The 23,546-nt window shown below is 26.9% G+C and overlaps 1 protein-coding gene across 3 annotated transcripts in view; it reads right to left on the bottom strand.

The window, feature by feature from the left end:
- The window catches only part of LOC136082285 (uncharacterized), an 89,378-nt gene that overhangs the window by 30,445 nt on the left and 35,387 nt on the right, over positions 1-23,546 (bottom strand). For all 3 annotated transcript variants that reach the window (XM_065800989.1, XM_065800991.1, XM_065800990.1), the window contains one exon: positions 17,769-17,874. In XM_065800989.1, the coding sequence (XP_065657061.1) occupies positions 17,769-17,874 (106 nt within the window). The remainder of the gene's footprint in view (positions 1-17,768; positions 17,875-23,546) is intronic.

The raw sequence follows: 23,546 nt of genomic DNA, 5'->3' as shown, positions 1-23,546 counted from the left end.
GACCCAAAGCATACAGCAAAGGTAGTAAAAAATTGGTTTCCTAACAAGAAAATTTGGATTTTGAAGTGGCCAGCCCAATCACCGGACATAAATCAGATAGAAAATCTCAGGGCACATGTTAAAAATGAGTTAGGAAAACTTCCTAAGACCAAAAATAAAGATGAGCATTGGAAAAACATTAAGTACATTTGGAAAAACATTTCAATAAGTACATGCCAAAAATTAGCTGATACCATGTCGAAAAGATGTGCACCGATAATTGAGAATAAAGGGTATAAAACCAAATATTAATAAACCATAAGTAAATTAATTAATTTTTACTTATTATTGTTCATTATTTCCATGAAAATATGTACTTAACTTTAATTTACCTATTTTTTTGCTCAGTAGATATTTTTTTAAATAATCTAATTATTTAGGCTAGTAAACAAATTTTGTTTTTTAATTGTTTCTTTACATTAAAAATATAAGTTAATAATTGAATTAATTATAGAATAACTAATCAATTAAATTAGATTACTATCAAGTACTTATTTTGTACGAAAAGTCAAATTATTTAACAATTACCTATTGTTTTGCACACCACTGTGTGTGTATATATATATATATATATATATATATATATATATATATATATATATATATATATATATATATATATATATATATATAGAGTAGAAAATAAAAATACATGATTTTCACAACTTTAAGTTTCATGTTGTTGCAATCATCAGGTGAAATGCAAATATAGTTTGTTCGTTAAAAAATTGTATACAATTGAAACTATACAGAAAAAGCTATTGTTACAACCGAGTGTATCTAATCTTTAGGTTTAGGTAACAAATTATTTAACAATTACTATTTAATTATTATTATATTAAGATTTATTAGTTTAGAAAGATTACATAAAGAATCATATTAAGATAAATAATCATCGTTAAGATCATATTATAATTGAAGTAAGTATAGAAAATATTTATATATAACATTTTTATTAGATATAAAAGATCACTCTTATTAATTTTTTAAATCGTTTACATTTTATTTGTATTAGTTTTTCTTTTAGCTTTATTTTTTTTAGCAGTTTTTATTATTTTATTTTTTTAAAGGAAAATAAAGGTATGGATGAGGCCTAATTATTTTTTATGCAACAAAAAAGTTATACTAATGCTATTTCCATAAAATTGGTTATTACTACTTTGAAATTTCTGTGATGCTATTAACTATTTTTGTTCTTTTTTAGAAAATTTAGAAAAATAAATTAAAATTTTGTGGCAACACTGACATGGCATGTCACATGTTATTGTATGTAAAGGTTAAATTTTGTTATGAGGATTACAGTTCTTATGAAAAAAAAAATGAAGGTAAAGAGTATTGTTTGTATATATTTATTTTGTTTATTTTGAATCTTTTTAAATTTTCTTGCGTCATTTTAAAATTTTTTGTTTGCACATGTTTATTGTTTGTATATATGCTTTTTTGATAAGTATGTATATGTGGTAATATGTGCTTTATAGTTGTTTTATCAATGCTTTTTTATAATAATGTTAAGTGTTTTTTTATTGTTTGTGTATATGCTAATATGTGTTATATAATTGTTTTATAAATGAATTTAAATATGTATATAAGGTATATATTTAACCTTATATACAAATTTAAACACATTTATTGTGTTTATAGTTGGTACATATGTTTATATTATGTTGCTTCCATGTTTTCAAAGTGCTATGACTTGGTAAACGTGTAGAGCAAAATTTGTCAACCTCGCCAGCAAAGCGATGTACTTATAACAGAGGGTTACAGTTTACAGTTACTTGTTTAGTGTCAAACTGTTACTATTTTAGGTCTGGGTATTTTCAAGCCTTTATTATTAATTATTCTAAAAATACATAATAATGTATTTAATAATGTTTTGTGTTATGTTGTTACTTATGTTTTGTTATATATGAATGTTATGTTACTTAAGTTATGTTATATGCATATTATATCACTTATGGTGTGTGCTATTGTTGTGTGTTATTGCTGTGATGTTGTTTTTTTGCTATCTTTTGAGTTGACTGACATTTGGCTTACCTTCACATTGATGTGTCTTGTATCAAAAATGATAAATAGGTAATTCTATTATTAAAAATCACTGTATTTAATCATTCACTAAAAGCCAAGACAAATTATTTTGCCATATATACAATTTGTTTTATCTCAATTTGATTTTTTGTCTTTAGCGTGTTTACTACATAATTTTGCTATAAATATTTTGGAATCATGATGTTCCAGCATAAATTATTTTGTAAAAGCTAACACGAAATAGTAATATTTTACAACTACTAACTCTGGTAAATCACAACATTTTATTTTATTTTCTGTATGTAATGTTTTTCTTATTTATTTACTTTTTCGTTACAGTTTTTATTTTAGATTTATCAGATGATGTATTTATGTGGTATAGAAGAACAAAATATTGTATAGTTTTGTGAATTTTTTAAAAATGTTTACTAATAATTTTTTTTGCAAAAAAAGGTTTACAACGTTTTTTTTTTTAATTTTTTTGTGTTAGCAGTATGTTTATTATTAGAATTGCAAGTTTTTAATAATTTTTTTTATTATTATTTGCTATTTTTTTTCAAACATCTCCTAGCTGATATATATATTTTTTTAAAGTCATAAGATTATTGTATAATTTATTTCAAATGACAGTTTGTTATATATAAAAATTATTTGTGTGTGCTATTTAGAGTAGTAAAAAATTATATAGGAAAGATCATAATCTTCAAGATTCGTTTAAGATTTTTTGTTACTACTTTCAATCAAAAGTGAAGTTTAAATGGATGATATTAGGCTAGAACCAGATATTAGTTTAGAAAATGGAATTAATAGGCAAGTTAATCGTCGCAAAAATGAAAGAGGCTTAGGTGAGATGAAATTAATAATTGACAAAATGCTAGAAATGCAGCTCGGCAAGCAGCAAATAATTTGAACCCAAATAAGGAGGGCTTGATTAGGCGAGTAGAAAATAATTGTCGCAGAAATGAAAGAGATGAAATTAATAATCGACAAAATGCTAGAATTACTGCTAGATATAAAAGAATGCAATGTATAGCAAGAAGTAATATTATTCCAGATAACAATTATTTAGGAGAAATGAATTAAATTTGTCAGCATTGTGGTGCTAAGAAATTTCTTGATGAAACACATTTTTATGTTACCATAATGGAAAGGTAGTTTTGTCACAACCTTCATCATTTCCACAAGATTTAGAAGATTTATTTAAAGGAAACTATGCAAATAGAAATGCCAATCTGAATTTTTTTAAATATATATTAGAAACTATATAGTGCCTGTCTTTCTTTTGCTTTATTTGAAGCTAATGTTGTTCAACCCATGAATCATGGGCCGTCATGTTTTAGAATATGTGGTCAAGTTTTTTATTGTATAGGTAATCTTAGACCAAATCAAGATGTTCTGCCAACATATAATCAACTATACATCTATAATCCACTATACATCTATGATCCACAAAAAAACTGTTTCAGCAATATGCTGTTGATGCGTATGTTAAAATTGAAGGCCAGCGCCTTGCTTTCATCAGAATTAACAAAAACAAACTGATAAGCGAGTAGTATGATGCCTTACATGAACATGTAAACAAGCTTGGCAATGATCATAATGTTGGACCAGGGCATGTTGCAATTTTGTCATCAACTTATGTAGAAGGTCCTAGAGCTTTAAAAAAAATTTGAGGATGCTATGGCTATAATTAAAAAGTATGGTAAACCAGATCTTTTTATTACTTTCACTTGCAACCCAAAATGGCGCAATATAAGTGAAAATTTATATCCAGGTCAGACAGCAAATGATAGACCTGACTTGGTTACTCAAGTATTTAAACTCAAATTAAATAACCTTCTCAATGACATTTTTAAGCACGGTGCATTAGGGAAAGTTGTAACGCATGTTCAGGTTATTGAATTTCAAAAGCGTGGTTTGCCACATGTTCATATTTTACTTCACTTTGCAAATGATGATAAGCTTGAAACAGCACACAATATCAATAATTTAATATCTGCAGAAATTCTAGATCCGATTCTTAATTGTGATCTTTATGATATTATTAAAACTTGCATGATTCACGGTCCATGAATGCAAATTCTCCTTGCATGAAAGATGGGGTGCGCAGCAAAAACTATCCTAAATAATTTAATGCTAACACAATAGCAGTTCATAATGGTTGTCCACACTAAAGACGTTGTGATAATGGTTTGGTTATCAATATTAAAGGTAACAATGTAGATAATCGCTGGGTGGTACCTTACAATCCAAGGTTTTCAAAGAAATATCAAGCTCACATTAATGCTGAAGGTTGCATGTCTGTTAAGGCTGTTAAATATTTGTACAAATACATGTATAAGGGTCACAACCGTGCCAATATTTTAATAAATGAACAAATTAATCATGATGAAGTTAACACTTTTTTAGATTATCGTTATGCATTATACGCCTTAAAGTTCATCTACCTGAAAATCAATTAGTGTTTTTAGAGAAGGAGCAGAACTAATGGCTTTAGATCGTGCAGCTCAACATGATACGCACCTAATGACATGGTTTAAATTAAATACTGAAAATGAAAGAGCACATTGCTATTCATATGTAGACATTCCTTATCACTTTGATAAACATGATAAACATTGTAAATGGAAGGTTAGACAAAGGGGTGATAAAAAGGTATAGTAAGAATATTACATAGATCAAAGATTTATTTAACCTGCTTAGTAACCTACTACCAAAGTAAAAATTTATTATCAATTGTTTGTTTTTCTGTTTAGTTGACAACAATGAAGAGAGAGGTAGTAAATTTTAAAAGGATTTTTATTTTTTATCAAGTAACTAAAATGTTTTTTAAAATGTTGTTGTTGACTTAAAAGCAAAACAGTAGATTTTTATAATTTTCTACAATAAGCCCAAGAACTTAGGCCCTACTTAAAACTATATTGTCAATAATAAAGAGAAGAAATTTAAAATTCTTAGTAAGACAAATTTTTATCATTTTATATCAAGTAAGTTTAATTAAGATTTATTTTCTTTAGTTGATCAAGAGAGAGAGAGCTAATAAACGTACTAGTTACATTAGTTAAGTGAATTTATTTTAAAAAAATTTCGTAGATATTTTAACGCCTATACATTTAAGTGCTTTTATTGTTTAGACACAGAATTGAAGGGTGAAATAATTTAAAACTGGAATTTTAAAACTTCAAGTACTTTAGCTTTATTTTTTTTTTTTTCTAGGAGAGTTGGAACAAAAACTAAGTATAAATTTTATGATTAGTATAGTTAAATAAATGAAGCATTAATATCTGTGCCTCAGTAGTCAAAGGTCGGTTGTCACATTTTAGAAATTGTCCAGGAGAGAGGAAATAATTAGTAAAATAATTAGTCTTTTTTGGCTTATTCTTGATGGTTAAACTTATGTTATTTTTTGTGTGTTTTATTTAATTTGTCTTAAGGCACATGAAATACAATTTTGACAAAAAATAAATAAAAAATTAAATAAAAAAAGTGAAAAGTCATTTCTGGATAACAGACGTTTTCCCTTTGAACATTCTGGGGACACCAGACCTTTTATATTGACCTAACTTTGTTTCACATTGTCATAGGACAATAGTCTTTATACCTCTGTAGATACTGAAAAAACTAAAAAGGTCTCATACATAACTCATTTTCACAAAAAACTGGACAACCAACCTTTGTCTTCTGAGGTACAGATATTAAGATTTAAAGTTTATTTTAGTTAATAGTTTTGGTTGAGTTTATAGTTAATTTTAGTTTACTTTTAGCTAGTTTTAGCTTCAGTTACCTTCTTTCTTACTTTAGACAACTTTATAGAGGAAATGAGGGGAATAGGTAAATAAATTATAATTATATATTTATTTATATGTAAATATTATTTTATCGATTATTCTGAGGTATATTTTTTGTCTTTAGTGTCTGGTAGAAGCATAACTGGTAGGGCTGTATTTTAAATTTTTATATATTTTGTATGGAGAAATATGTGTAATAGGTGAAAGAATTATGTAATATAAATATGACACCTTAAGCTGTTTGCATTTTACTCATATTTTTATTAAAATAAAATTTTTCGCACGTTTAACACTTTTTAATTTACTCTCTTTTTTTTTTATTTTTAGCATCCTCTTTATCCTGTGAAAATGGTGAGGTTATGCTTTATATTTTGATTTAATAAAATTGCAACTATTTATAATTTTTAATGTATCCTGAGATATTGAGAGCTTTTGTGATTTTAGATTCATTAACATTTGAGCAGTACAGAAATTATCGCTCCCATCACCCAGGGCCTTTTTCAGAGAGGTCTTTCAATAAGTGGTTTAGTAATGGCGGTATGGATAAGCCCTCTTTTAAATGGAGGGCTCATTTTTACTGGGGTGTTGGGAGACACCAAAGAAAAAACAGCAACCAAAAGGTTGTAAATGTCTTCTATCAGTGTAGACATTTATAACTTTTTTGTTGCTTTTTCTTTTTCGTGACTTATTTTAATTTTCTTTGATTTTGTAGTTTGTTTTTTTTAATTTGTAATTTTTTTTATAATAATACGTTATGTTGTATATTTGATTTGTTTGGTCTTTTTCAGTTAAAATTTTATTTGTTTTTCACCAAAATATATTTAAATATAGTTAAATTGATTCATTACCCAATTATCATAAAATAATGCTGCTACATTTTATTGTTAAAAATAATTAATTTGTTGAAAACACTGCTTTTAAAATTTGCTATAAGCCAAGACAATATATTTAGCTATATAAATGCAATTTATTTATATCTCAATTTGATTTTTTATCTTTAATGTTTAAAGTTTGGCTCCTTGAAGCATTTGCTATTTTGCTTTTTAATTAAAATATATTTTAAATCTACTGTGATGTCTTTTAAATTAAACTAAAGTTTACTAAAAGCCAACATAAAATTATTTAATAAAAGCTGCATCATGACAGCAACTTAAGTATGAAAACAGGATACCGAAAAGCAGGTAAATTGTTTGTTTGTTCCAGTTTGTTTATTTATTTTTTGTTTTTTTTTATGTCTACTTATCTGTTACAATTTTTATTTTAGGTTTGTCATATGACGCAATAAAAAAGATCAAAGTTTACATATTTTTTTCAATTTGCTATACATATGTTTGATTGTAAATTAAATTTTTTTTTGTTTTAAACGTATTTGTACTCAATTGCTTAGTTATTTATGACAAATTTATTTAGTTGTGTGCATTTAACGTTTTAAAGACAATTTCCTTTTTTAAAGAAACATGTATCAAGGGGATACCAAAAAATTAATAACTCATGAATATTAATCTTATTAATTAAAGTTTATGTTATAAAAAATATAACATGAATTTAGTTTTAATTTTTCGTCACTTAAAAACAATATGAAGTGTTATTAATTTTTGTCAGTAACTAAAAACGTATTAGGTTGAACTTAGTAATGTCGAGGAAAATGGCTCTGCCTTACACACTGATATGACCTATGTCAGTTGTAAATTACTCAAATAATGTTAAGTAATTGGTAAATTATTTTACCTCCTCATACTTTTTATGTTAATTTGACAGATAGTTTAATTTTTTCAATTTGAAGGCAATTTTCTTAAAGGGTATTAATTAATGTTTCATAACTTTGAATTGTGGAAAACAGACACTTTAAATTAATTACGTAACAGACCGACCATAACTCGTATTACAGGTTGCTTTCTGCTAGTTTAAAATATAATGTAAATTAAAAAAAAAAATTTTTTTTAATTTTTACGTAATTAAAAGAATTTTGATTTTTGATTTTTTAAAATTTAATCAAGTTTTAATATTTTATTTAAAATTTTCTATTCTCATTAGGACAAAACGTTTTGAAAATACTGAACATTCCATTCTATCTGTTAGCAGTAATGACTTCATAACTTTTCATTCATTGTTTGTACAAAACAGAAAACTGCTTTCTAATTTAAACTGAATGTGGCATTCAATTATTATCAAGTGAGTATTATATTATTAACCCATTCGATTATATTTATAATATAAGCTTATAATATTACCCGATTCGAAGATATCAGTGAAAATATTTTGTTTATTAACTTATATTTGACAAAAAATATTTGATATTCCAACATTTTGATGTTTTTGAATTTTTAATATAATAGTCATTAATTAAAAGAAAGTGATCAAAGCTGTACAAAATCAAAGTGAAGTTTTAGTTTGATAAATTTTTTACGCTAGATATTTATTTATAAGATATTTATAAATATTATGCTAAATATTTATAAATATTACACTAGGTATTTAATTTTTTAACATTTAAGTTTGGAACTTTTATTTAAGTGTTGGAAGTTTTGATATTTTATTACATAGACATTTATGCAATTTAAAGTAAAAGCTCTAGTTAAGCAAAGTTTTTTGTCAAATGAACCCTAGAAACCTATGAGTTAGCAAATGGTTTACTTAACCATGGTACAATCAAGCGGATATTATGATAAAGTTTAACTGGAATTTAAAAAAAAAACATGCTGGATTTAGCTTTCAAATAGAAAAAATAAATCATTTTTAATTTGAACTTATGCCAAATAAATTAAAATTGAAGTACGTCATGCAGTATGCATGCGTGAATGACGTACTTTATTACAAATATAACTTCTTTATTTAACAATAAGCAAACTCTACTGTTTAAACATGTTTTGATTCCAGGAAAAGAAATTTTCATAAAAATATTTTTTATAAAATCAACTTATAATTTTCTCCCTTCGCAAGTCCTTCAGATGAGCGCAATTTTATACTCTCGTTACAAAACTAGCAAGTACAATTTGTCGCACATGGAAGGTCATTTACAGGTGTGTTTCACGTGCGCTGAGCAATTGCTCATGCTTCATCACAAGGCCTCATATATATATATAAATATATATATATATATATATATATATATATATATATATATATATATATATATATATATATATATATATATATATATATATATAAATAAAATGAAAAAAAACAAACTTTTTTAGAGTACTTAAAGTTTCATGCCATTTGCAGCACTCATCAGCCATATATTTAAATCAAGAAAAAACCGTTCAAAAATACAATTAAAAACCATTACAAAATTAAAAAACAAACAATGGAATGAGTTCTGATGTCAAATAATAATTATAATAATAATAATAATACTAATAACAACAACAACAACAGCAACAAAAACAACAACAACAACAACAACAACAATAATAATAATATGGAAAAACATCTTTTTTAATCACCAGTGTTAAATTGGGAAAGAAGGAATCTGTCTGCACTTAGAAACAATCTCACTCCTTTTATTCATAGATTAGTATTTTTATAATTTAGAATTTCATATTTTACAAATTTGTAGACAATCTAAGTTCGACCGAATGTGGTAATTGTTTTAGTATACTTGGCGGGTGATTTGAATCAGCATGGATGTAATTTAATGTACTATCAGATTTGAAATAAGGTTTAAAAGTGCAGTCACTAAGATTTAGAATTACGTCGAGTAATTCCATGTTGCATTGGATTCGACTAATCGACGTAACTCTAAATCTTAGTGCTGATAGATTATAAGATTATAATATAATATATATTATAATAAAGCATTGAATAATAAACATTGATTATTACAGCTTTTGTATAAATCAATGTTTACCAATTGTTTTATTACCTTAAAAGATCATAAAGATAATTTTGAAAACAATCCAACTGTCCCCTTATTAAACCCTGCTAAAAATGAGGTTGGTAGAATTAGTAAAGATACTCTTTCTAAAATTAATACAGACCTAAAAAATATATTACAATTAAATCAATGGAAAAACACTCGAAATATTATCGATTGGTTTGAGGCTATGAAAGATAAACATCTTTATAAATTTTTAATTTTTGATATTATTGACTTCTAGCCTTCTATCAGTAAAACACTTCTAAAAAATTCTATCATTTTTGCAGAGCAACACCTAATATTAAATAAAGAGAACATATCATTAATTTTTCATGCAAGAAAGTCTTTGCTTTTTATTATTGATCAAGTTTGGATAAAGCAATCAAGTGGTTTATTTGATGTTTCCATGGGAGCGTTCAATGGCGCAGAGGTTTGTGAGCTGGTAGGAATATTTCTTCTTTTTCAAATTTAAAAACTTCATAACATGTTTGAGGTTGGTTTATACCGTGACAATGGCTTGGCAGTTTTTAGTAATAAAAGCGACCCTCAAATGGACAAAATAAAAAAGCATATTGTCAAAATATTTAAATGCAATGGTTTACGAATTTCTATACAATGCAACATGAAAATGGTCAACTACCTCAATGTAACTCTAAATCTTAGTGACTACACTTTTAAACCTTATTTCAAACTTGATAATTCATTAAATTACATCTATGCTGATTCAAATCACCCGGCAAGCATACTAAAACAATTACCACAATTGGTTGAACTTAGATTGTCTACAAATTCTTCTGAAAAAAAAATATTTCAAAATACTTTTCCTCTGTATAATGAAGATTTATTAAAGTCTGGTTATAAATGTAGTCTAACGTATAATCCTAAAGCAATATCAACTCCAAAACGGAACAGAGCCCTAAATATCATTTGGTTTAACCCTCCATTTAGCAAAAATGTTAGCACTAACCTCAGAAAATGTTTTTGAAACTAATTCACAAACGTTTTACTAATAATAACAAACTGCATAAATGCTACAGTTGTATGCCAAGTGTAAAATCTATTATAAATTCGCACAACAAATACATTTTATGCAACGAAACAAACCCTAATCAACAAAACAGTAACTGCTTTAATAAAAATTTGTCTGTTGTTCAATAGATGTTTAAAAAGCAACATTGTATATCAAGCAACTGTAGCCACTGCTAATCATTATTCATCTCCTAATGAAAAATCCTATACTGGTATAAGTGAGACTCCTTTTAGATTAAGATAAGCTCATTACGTTAAATCATTTAACATCTCTAAATATAAAAATGATACTGAGCTCTTAAGGCATGTGTGATAGTTAAAAGAAGCTAATTTAGTTCCTATAGTAAAGTGGAAAATTCTCAGTCAATGTAAAGCATATTATCCAACATCCAAATCTTGTAAATTATGTCTCAAAGAAAAATATGAAATTCTAAATTATAAAAATACTAATCTATTGAATAAAAGGAGTGAGATTCTCTCTCTCTCTCTCTCTCTCTCTCTCTCTCTCTCTCTCTCTCTCTATATATATATATATATATATATATATATATATATATTTATATATATTTATATATATATATAAGGCCATCCCATACTTTTCAAAAAAAAAACTTTTTTATAATAAACACTTGGCCCTTGTTATTTTTTTGCTTGGAAGTATTAAATCTGTTAAAATAAAGCTGCTATTAATAAATCATTTGCAAAAATTGATTTATTATATCTTATTGACCTGAGAATTATCTTGAAGCGCAAATACATTTTTATACAAAAGCAATAAAAAACTGTATAAACCTCTTCATAAAATTGAATTTTTTACCTTTCATAACAGTTTAAAAAAAAAAGTTTTTAAAGTTCGATATTATTTTATATTATATTTTTCGTATTTCGCTTTTGTATTTTTATTTATTTCAACCCACCAATATTATACACTCGAAGTAAAAGAGATAATTTACAACAAGCGGTATAAAAACAAGCATAGCAATGTCTGATTTAATCGGTATACAATTTTTCAGAACATAATTGCTTTATTTTGAAATTAATATATTATATTTTATTAATATAATTTTATTTTAATAATATTATGAATACTAAGTTATGAATAATACATTTTAAATTAGAAAGAAAATTAGGGTGGATAATATGTTCTCTTCACACAAATGATTTTTGCTTTTGACATTTAATAAAAGAGCTTAATAGGAAGACAACCTCAAAGATAGGGTTTTCTGGACCTATTGGTAAGTTGCTTTTTAAGGTTACTGAAATGGAAAGAAATTGCAGTTTCTAGCCAATATCTATAGGTCCTGGTTTAATTGAATTTGGCAAGGAAATAATAAAAGAGTTCTCCAGATCAGAAATCTGCTTATAAAATATGCCAGACAGTGATTTCAGAAATTCTTATTGAAGGTTTGGCAAACCAAAAACTAGGCACTACAATTCATTTAAGGTGGCTCAATACAGTCCTTTCTTTACTTTTATTTTGGCTATGCAAGCATGAGTTAGAAAGAGATGACCTAAGAAACTTATAATTGTTAAGTTTCTTGTTAAAGTGAAGCATAGTTGGATAGAAGAGCCACAGCTCATCTTGAAACAACTCAACTTTGTCAAATTTCAAGATGAAAATGTACAAAACGCTATTGAAAAATTTGTGAGATCATCAACATGAAATTCTTATTCCAAAATCTTATTGCAGATATTACTTTGCAGCCAAATTAAATTAAAAATGAGTTTGCTGTTTACAAAATTTTAGAAATAAAAAAAAAAGAGAAAATCGAAACTCTAGCTCCAAGAGCATTTAAGCTTTCTCATTTAAACCTGTATGCAACCAAATTGATTAAGTTAATAACATGGGAAGAGGCCAATGAATCCATATTAACCTGCCAAATGAAGATTAATGAAATAAAAAAATCCTACATTGTCCTATGGTAGTTCCGTATTTCCCTGTTCACACACAAAGAGTTGAGAGGGCAGTTAAGAGGTAAAATTAACTTTCCCTAACCTCAATAATATATCAGTTGTTAAAAATCTAAAAAAAATTTTAATGTATTAAAAATACTTTTAAAAAAAAGTTATTTTATTTAAGTAACTGCAGCTTCTGAAACAGAATTTGGTTTTGAGCAATGAAATGGATTTATCCATGCAAGAGCAGAAAATAGATCAATAGTGCCCGGTTTCAACAGCAAGATTGACCTCATTCAATTTTAGCATTCTTTCTTAGTACCTCTAGTAGAGTTATAAAGATTGAGAAATGAGTTTCATTTTTGATTGTTAACTCATATAACCCTCATATTTTAAATAAGCTTTTATAAAACCAGGTATACATAAAGAGTAGGGGGGAAGGGAAGGAGGAGGTGGAGGTTTGGAAGAATGGAGGGCTGAGAACAACTCTAAATATTTTAAATCTGTTCTATATTTACTGACATTAATGAAAAAAGTTTTTAAAGTTGTTTTACTATCTATATAGAATAATCTTATGACTTTGGTCCCCTGCCCCATTTAAGTTGAATTTTGAAAACTTAAGCTCTACTTTTGCAAACGTTGCCTTTATTCTGATGAATTTATTTATGTCTTTCTTCAATATATATACCTAAAGACAAAAAAATATATATATATATTAGGGTGTTTTAAAAAAAGTTCATGCCTGAAAAAATTCTTTTCATCATAATATGGTACCAAAGATTTTTTTTTTACTTTTTGAAAATTCTAAGGGTCCCGTCAGGGGGCAAAAGGGGCTTTTTTTAGGGGGTTTTGTACCATTTTTAAATTTATTTATAGGAAGTCTTAACATTAAAATTTTTAATTTTAAAAAATATATTTATGTTTTTAAAGACTTATTTAATCAAAATAAAATAGCCTCTATTCTCAAAAAAAAATTTAAACTTTAAAAACTTTAAAAATGTTTTAAAAAACCCTATTATCCATAAATATTTAACAAATAAATATATTTTTACACTGTACACTGTATTTTTTTACACTTTTTTTGATAAAGTTTTGAATTTTTTCAGTAAATAATGTTTTCTTCAAACAGATTTTATATTTAATTCATTTTTTGAATTATATATTCAAAAAACTAATAAAATGCCACCGAAAATTTTTTTTAAGGATTAAATAGGATAAAATAATTTTAGTTAAAAAGTCAATCAAAAAACCTCCAGCAAAGAAGTATGTAACAACTAATAAGATAATTTAATAATATCTTTTTCTAGAAATAGAAAAAATGAAGGTTTTTCTACCAAAAGTTTTTACCTAATTGTACATTTGATCAGCCTTTCTGCTGTATGCTGTCCAAATTTATGGTTCCTTAGATACTTGGTGGATTTAAAGTGCTTAAAATACAGAAGCTTAGGTAATTTTTTCAATGAGTTCTAAATCATTTTAATCGATAAAATTGTTTAGATTATCTAAGTTTTTCTAATCACACCGGAGATGAATTAGGCTAGGAAACAAATATATCGTCTTTGATCAATTTGGAAGTATTTGGGCAAGTTTTGGAGGCCGCCCAAATTCAAAACTGGAGGTCTTTTTTTAAATTTCATTTTATTGGCAAATATTTTTTTGCATAAAAACGCTTTTATTTGGCAATGTTTTCATCAATGTAACTTTATAACATGCATTGGTCATGCCGCCAAAATTGTTTTCCTAGAATAGCTTCTAAATTTCACTTACCGGACCAGTTTGTCATTTAAGATCTATTGCAAAAGTTTATACTATTTAAAATTGCATCTTTTAATGAATGAATTTTGAAACCTGGCTGGCAAATACAGAGAAGAAATAACTGCTATGGCTTTATTAATTTGTCTTTTCTATACAGAGCGGTTTCTAAAAACAAAGCTATGTTGTTTGGCAACAACACAGGTATATAGTCTTTTAATATTTTAATAATAAATTAGTAAGCTTATTATTGATTAAAGTGATTCAAAATGTTAATTAATACTATTTATTAGGATATGAAATTTGCTTACAGGCAAATGAAAAAGGGTTGAAAAATGGAATCTACTTAGCTCTCCAGCTGCTTGAAGCTATTCTCTGACATACTTTGTTTGATATCATCCTTTATATTTTCTATATACGATACTACTTTTATATGTTATTATATTAATTAGTACTTATTATTATTTTATGTAGTACTTTTATGAATTTTTGGAAAATTTTTTAGCAGTTTTTTCATCAATAATGTGGTGGGCTTCCATGTACTCTTTTTTTCTTTAATTTTATTTCATCTCCCTAAGGTCATGAAGTTCACTACTCGAGGAGACTACTGTAGTTGTGGTTTTAACCCTCTCTGACCTCTATAACTTTGAAATATGAACCTTGACAAACAAGACTGCTGAACAGTACTACCAGGGACGTCGGGATCAAACTCGGAACTTCTCGCTTATGAGTTGAGCGCTTCACCACTACACCACTGCAGCAAGAATTCAATTAGATCATTTACATGTCTGCATATACTTTTAGTAGGGTCATACTGTAAAGGTTTATATGTATTCCCATCTACTAAAAATTTACATATTTTTTGTTCATGGTCTTCTTTATCAAGAATACAAATATGTAGATTCTATTTTATAGTTTTATATAGATTTGTACCAGGTTTATTTGATTTTTAAAAAGACTGAGGATCTTAAATATTTTATCAATTATATTTTATAACTCTGAATGATAGTTTTTTTGCCCTAACAGATAATAAATGTAGTGGTATGGCTGAAAAACTGTACAGTTTACAAAGATGCCAAAATGACAGTTTTTCTTTAGAGCTCATAAATATTTAAATGCTTTTCTTTTAGTATATAAAAGATATATTTATATATATCTTTAGGATTCCTACCAAATTCTAAACACTCAGTTGATATCTGCCAAATCACACACCCTCTGTCGATATACTTCACTGCTCATACGCCTATTTATGTCAGTCAATGTATTTACAATACACTGCACCTACCTTTACATTAACTGCATTTCTTAGATGCATAAAAAGATGATTGCTGCATTTATTCAATGAAACATTAAAATATAAATATAATAAATATATTTTATAATTTTTAATATACAACAGTTATAGGTAAATTGGTAATGCTACCTCATAAGCAGAGTCGTAACTATGGGTGATGATTAGACAACTCATGGTGATGATGGAGCTTTCAAAGTTCTCAAATATGAGGGAAATAGTCTTACAATGGATCATGTGATCTGATACTTGATTGCGCTGCGACCATTTTTGAAAAATAAAGTTAAGCAACTAATTCCACAGCCAGGTTTACACGCTTATAATATTTTTGTGGTTTTTAACAGAGATTTAACGCTTTAAGTTAAGATATTAAGTATTGCACACTCATTAATAAGAGTTTATTATATCTTATTACTTATATATCTTATTTCTATATACTTATTAAGAGTTATACTTTCATAAAATTAAAAAATAAACTAAAACTAAAATGATGAATTGTTATTAACATTATTGAATGAAAGAAAAAAGGGGCAAAAGACATCTTATTTATTTTTTATTTCTTCAAATCAACTTATGTATTTATAATATTTGTATTACAGATATTTTAAGTAAAATGTCTAAAAAAAGAAAAAAAGTGAAGTAAAAAGAAAAAAGACTAAAGAAGAGCAAGATGTACTATAAATCATGTAAAAATTCAGGCAATTTTTCAAACGTAAAATAAATCTTCGATTAACAACAGTGAAGTAACTAATAATGATATGCCATTTACATCTTCAATAAGTAAGAAATAAATATTAACAGCAATGATAACAATTGTGGCATAGAGACAAGTTTTAAAAATAGTGAATACTTATGCATAATTAGTGCATAATTATGCATTAAGTATTGTAAAAGACAAAATAATGAAAATGAATTGGTAAAATAATTAAATTATGCTACCAAAATCAAAATAGTTGCGTACAAGGGGGTACAGTAGGAGATTTTTATTTTTATGACAAATTAATTGCTAATAATAAAACTTCATATTTCTTAATTTCCTTGATAAAAAAATCAAATTAATATCCCTTAAGATAACAGATTGTATTTATTTTTGATATAACAATGTAAACTATTTATTCAAATTACATTTTATCTTAACACTGTGAAATGATGAATAAAGAAAAATTTCAAAGATACATAATTTCAGCTGAATTATTTTATTGTCATTAAACACATAAATAATAATTTTAGAAAAGATTTGTAATTTTATAAAATTTATTTATAATTTTTGTAAATTAATTAAAATTTCATCAACAGAATGCCATATGCCAGACAAAAAGTGCCATTTTCAAAATGAAATAATTAGTTTCGTTTACCCTCATCCTTTAAAACCTAAGGGTGACAAAAACTGAAAAACGAGACTGGATATAAAATTTCTTTAAGGTGTAAGCTAAAACAAAAAGGAAAAATGTTTTAAAAACTATTTTTACTCTAGTTTTTAAATATTTTATGTGTTTTTATTTTTTATAAAAATATGAATAAAAAAATAAATTCAAGACAAGAAGAGATTAGAAAACATGTGTATGAATTTTATCTAAATTACAGAAATGTTCGGAAAAGGTTCACTTATGACAACTTTACAACTGAGAATATACCAAAAAATAGCATCTACAAGATAATTAAATATGCTGAAAGTGAATCTGATTACTAAAGAGTTCGAGGAAGTGAAGGAGAGGCTCAAAAAATGACCAAAACAAACATTAAAAGGCTCAAACTTATGTTTGACCATAAAGACGGAGTTTCCTACAACAGGCAGCAAAAAAATTTGTTTTTTTTTGTTTTCTAAAAATATTTTGTAAACACAAAATTTTGCAAAACATTAGTAAATGTTTTGTTAAATCAAAACTTCCAAGAAGATACAAGCAGGCACAGAGGGTTACTTAAAACTAATACAACTTTGAAAATGAAATTTTTATGTAAATGCAGTTACAACTTATACAATATGTAATTAAATATTTAACTATTATTTAAGTACCATTAAATAATTAATTAAAAAAATATTCCTATATTAAAGATCATATATAATAAATATAATAACTAAAATACTTACTCAATCGTGTTTATTTTTAAATCAAATAGAATACGAAACGTTTTAAACAACATTATATGACTTGTTGGTAGCATTCTTAACTCAACAGTGTTATCAAGCAAATAGTCTAAAAGTTAAATATATATATATATATATATATATATATATATATATATATATTATATATTATATATATATATTATATATATATATATAGATATATATATTATATATATATAGTTCTATAGTTTGTAGCATTTGAGAAGAGCGGAAGGAAAAAAGTGATTCTTATGCCAACACATACGTCACTTTTAATTACTTTTGACTTTTGTCCAACATTTGCGTGTTGTCAAAAAGTTAAAACCATTAATTTAATTACAAATTAATTGTTTTTTAAAAAAACCACAAAAACGCAAATTTAATTGACCAGAATGTTTTTAAAAACATTCTGAATGTTTTTAACAACATAAACAATGTTTTTATTTGTATTTTTTTTAATAAAATGTTTTTATTTTTAATATTTTTAATAAAATGTTTTTATTTGTAATTTTTTATTGTAAATCATGAGCGGAGTGTTGCTACATTGGCTATCATATAGCCTGACTCGCAACGGAGTGCTACTACATCTACTATCTTTTAGCCTGACCCGCAAGGGAGTGCTGCTACATTGACTGAGGGTTTGGTTGGGGCAGGCAGTCTATCAATTAATAAAAAAAAATTGGGGTCTTGCATTTTAATTTTTACTTTTTGTCAACAAAATATGGAAAAAACATTCTGACAATATATAAGAGTTCTATATATATATATATATATATATATATATATATATATATATATATATATATATTATATATATATATATATATATATATATATATATATATATATATATATATAGCTGTATTGTATTAATATTATTAATTATTAGCTGTAGTATTTTTATGGACTGATGGAACAAAAAATCTATATAATTGGCTTCTGATAACAGCAAAATCACTTGTTAGCTTGCAAAGTACAGTAACTACACTTGAAGAAACAGTTAGACTGAAAGACGATGAAATAAATGATTTGAAAAATAAACTTTCAAGTAATCAACTAACCAATGCTCTCAGCTCTGCAGATATCTGGTCAAGTTTCTTAAATCCTGGAAAAGTCTCTAAAGAAAATGATGCAGCACTAATTGCACTATCTAGAAAGAAAAAAAAGAGAAAAGCAGAGTTGAGAACAATGTAATAATCAGAGGAGTACCAGAAGACGCAGTGGAAAGTGATTTAGACATCAAAATAGTTGATTAAATTCTAAATGTACTAAAGTTAAGAAGAGAAGATGTTAAGAAACAAGTAAGGTTAAAAACAAGAAAGACTATGGTGAACAGTAATAGTATAAACCCAGAGAAGTATAAAGACACAACAACACCAGGAAATCAATAGAATAAATCCCTAAACCAAGTTGATAAAAGTCCTCCTCCCCGTTAATACTCTTAGAATTTAAGAATCATGCCACACAACGAACAGCCATCCTTAATGCTAAAGAATTGAAACATTTTGAAGCTTTGCAAAATATATGCATAATGCCAGACAGAACGGAAAATGAAAGATTAATTGAAAACAAACTTAAAATTGAAAGAAATAATAGAAACAATGACCTTCCAAATGAAGTTGAAGGATCAAATGGGAGGCTTAAATGGGGAACAAAGTATGAAAAGAAAGGTTATTGGGGCATACGCTTTGCCACACTTAGATGGATTGAGCTCAAACAAAAAGAAAGTCAGTGACTCTAAGGACATGCATAAAAATTGTTTAATAAAAATTAAGGAAAAAAAAAGTTTTATGATTCTTTAAAGTGTTTCTATTTTAATGCAACACCCTTATGCAATAAATGAGATGAGTTCATTGTAAGAATTGAACAGCTTAGTTTTTCGCACATTATAGGCATTACTGAGACTTGGTGCTTGGTTCAACAGTTCCTTTGAACGCAATATAGAAAATTACACATCCTATTTCAATAATAGCAGAACTACGAGTGGCAGAGGAGTAGTAATTTATGTGCGAAATGATCTTTTATCTCATGAGATTGATCCTTTCTACTTAGATAGTGAGCAAATTTGGTGCAAGGTCAGCATTGGTTCAAATACTATTTTGTTGGCTAGTTATACAGACACCCTCATGCTTCATATGACCTAAACAAAATATTTAATGACTCGATTAGAGAAGTGCATAGATTAGTCGATGGAAAAAATTTAACTAACTTATTAATAATGGGTGATCTAAACTACCCTGATATCTTTTGGGATGGTACATGAGGTATTTGTTGTGGTAAAGGACGAGTTTCAAGCCAAGAATTTTCAGAAACTATAAACAACTGTTTTTTATTATAAGCAGTTTATAAACCTACTTTCAAGCATAACTTTCTTGATATGATTTTAATTGATGATCCTGATTGTATATATACAGTAGAAATAGGCCCCCATATTGGATCCACAGAGCGAAATCAGTTCCACAAGACATTGTTGTGGGAATATCGAGTGATAGATCTTTTCTGTCCACAAAACAATCAAAGAAATTTATAAGATTACAAATGTGGTAATTATGAAGCTATAAGTGAAGCCCTTAATGATATTAATTGGCATACGATAAAGACGCTAATGAAAATATTGTTAATGAAAATACTGTTATAATATTTTCATTGACTTTTATAACAAACTAGTTGAGAAGTTTGTTCCCATGAAATCCCTCTCGACCCTGGACTTATCCAAATCAGTACTCAGATGGATGAATAAAGATATCAAAAAAGATTCAAGATATAAATTATGTATTTTCAAAAAGATGATTGCAGCATCTAAATTAAATAAAGGTAAGCTTAAAACTGAATTCAACAAACAATGTAAACTAGTTAAAAAATTTGTAAATAAAGCAGTTTTACAATATGAAGAAAGTATTTCAATGCATGTAAAACGAAATCCTAAAATTTTATACTCATACATCAACAAACAGAAAAAAATAAAAACTGATATCAAGGCAGTATTTGATACTGACAGGAAACAAATATCAGAGAAAAAAGATATCACTTATTGTTTAAATCAACAGTTCCATAAAGCCTTTACTCAGACCCATAACAGAACATTAATGCCAGATTTCAAACCCAAAACTCAAACTATATCTTATGTTGACAGTAAAACTCTATTTAGTAATACTCGAGAACCTCTCTACTGTGCAGCTTAGACAAATTGAAACCGCCTAGAGTAGACCAGTTACATCCTTTTGTTCTTTCAAAATGTTATAAGAACCTGACTTTTCAATTATCATATATTATTATCAAATCTTTTGAAACAGGTATTGTTCCCTCGCTATGGAAAGATGCAAATATCTCACACACCTTCAAGAAAAGATGTAAACTTGAACGAATAAATTACCATCCAATCTCGTTGACTTGAATTGCAAGTAAGATCATGGAGAGATTAGTGAGAGAATATATGACAGAACTAAACTGATCTTACTAAACTTAAACTACTATCTATTCACCAGCATGGGTTTTTTAGTGGTAAATCTTGTGCCACAAATCTCTTAGAGGTGTTAGATATATTTACAGAGGCACTAAACCATAATTTTATGGCTGTCCTAATCTTACTAGACTTTTCCAAAGCTTTTGACAGAGTAAGCCACGAACTACGGAAAATAAAACTTAATGGCTTTGGGTTTGATATAAAATTAATTGCTTGGATTTCTGATTTTTAAAAAAGTAGACAACAACGACTAGTCTTGGATGGTGTGTTTTCCGACTGGGCAAAGGTAACGAGTGGGGTGCCACAAGGATTGGTTATTGGTCCACCGCTGTTTTTGATATATATAAATGACATGCCAGAAATAGTCAAGAATTTTTGTAAGCTTTTTGCAGATGATAGCTAGCTTGTTGCTACGATCAAAAAGAATATGGATATCATATCAAATGACCTTGACGCCCTCAAAGACTGGTCCAAGCTATGGGAGATGACCTTCAATATTGAGAAATGTAAAATTATGAAATTCGGTGAAAAACCAAGCAAAAATCTAGATAACTGTTACTTCACTATGAAAGATGATATTAAAGCTATTTAACCTTGAAACAACAAAAATCGAGCAAAATCTTGGTGTATCCTGCTTTTCTACATTTTATTAAGATGTAAAAAGTGTAGTTAGGCAGATAAACATGAAAGTTGTAAATAAGAAAGCGTAATTGTAGCAAATAATTTCATAAGTGTAATGGAATTGAAAACATAACAGTTGTAATTGTCAAAGGTTTGTAATCTACTCACAATACTCGGAACAAAGTTCTTTGTATTTTTAATTTGGTAGCTTAACTTTACTTTGTAATTCAAGGCTAGATCCATCTCTGGCCTAGTTGGTTTGGTTTTCAATAAATAAAAATATCAGTAGGGCTCAGTATTTTTCGGCCAGATAAACTTTGTAATAACTTAAGAAATACAAACTTTATAATAACGTTCTATATAATTGAATAAATAATGGGAAAAGAGTTTTGGAAATTTTCCTTCAAAATCCAACCTACTCACACCAAAAATTGCTAAATCTTTAGTAAAAGACATATTGAGGCGATGCAAGAAGATTCAAACTATAGAAAGAAAATAAGAAGTGGTGGAAAGGTTTGATTATCTGTCAATTACAAGAAATCCATGCGAATCCCAAAGAGATCTCACTAAAAAGTTTAAATGCAGTCGTTTCCTTGTCAGAAAAGTATTCAAAAGCAAGGGTGTAAAGACTTACACCAAGAAAGAAAGCTTGTCAAACTTTTTAACCAAGGAAATTAAAATACAAAATATACTGTACAAAAGATTTCTTAAAGTTGCCCAGCCATCTATGTTGTTATCATTTAGAAGGTGTCAGTGACAAATTTAAGTAAATTTAGACTGAAAAGTTTGCTGCAAAGAACCTTGTCTGGAAAGCTAACTCTCTTAACTGCCCAGAGCAGCACATTATCAAGAGTTACTGAGGAATTGTAAAAGGGATCTTGTTGAACAAATTAGCGAAATTAGTTCACACAAATCTTCTTCTGTCATTTGATGACAACAAGATAATGTTTTTCTACAACTTTTTACCAACATAATGGACAAGTAGGATCTGGTTGTTTCAGAAGATGAAGCAAAATAAATAAATATTGAAATAAATGTTGACACAGATTAGTTTAATAACAAACTTCAGGTCGTAGTGTATTGGCATGTAACACAATGATCTTTCAATTCAATTATTATTGCATACAAATGCTAGTTTAAATATTAGTACTCCATTTAACCTTTAATGTTTACCATTGTCTCATATCATTTAAAAAAAGTTTCAAGCCTTTTCTAAACACATTTCCTAAAGTTTACGACATCTTAAAAACAAAGGTTAGAGGAAAGTTTGAAGCAAATTAAAGCTGATAGTTCTTTCTTAGCTTTTAAACTGATGTTGTTCTTTGTTTAATTTAATTTGATTAACTAGAACTTTCAATAAATTTTTCTTCTTTACGAATAAATTTTTTACACAGTCAAACTGATACTGATTTTCGAACATGAACATGAAAATTTATAACATTGAACATGAAAATCTAAATAAAATAAGACAATGTTTATGACAAGTAAATTGATGAATATTTGTACAAAAGAAATGGAAAATTTTTTTTTTTTTTGGTTAAATAAGATTACCCACAAACCAAAAATTTACCATATATCGTTTGGATAAAATTTTAAACACTTTTATAACCATTATTTTTAATTTCTAATTTTTTTAATTGGAGAGTTATTATGTAGTTTTTAGGCATTTAACAGTT

This window comes from Hydra vulgaris, chromosome 07 (assembly GCF_038396675.1).
Source record: "Hydra vulgaris chromosome 07, alternate assembly HydraT2T_AEP".
Classification (NCBI taxonomy): Eukaryota; Metazoa; Cnidaria; class Hydrozoa; order Anthoathecata; family Hydridae; genus Hydra; species Hydra vulgaris.
Note: the sequence above shows the minus strand (reverse complement) of the source record. Positions and strands in the feature narration are given on the sequence as shown.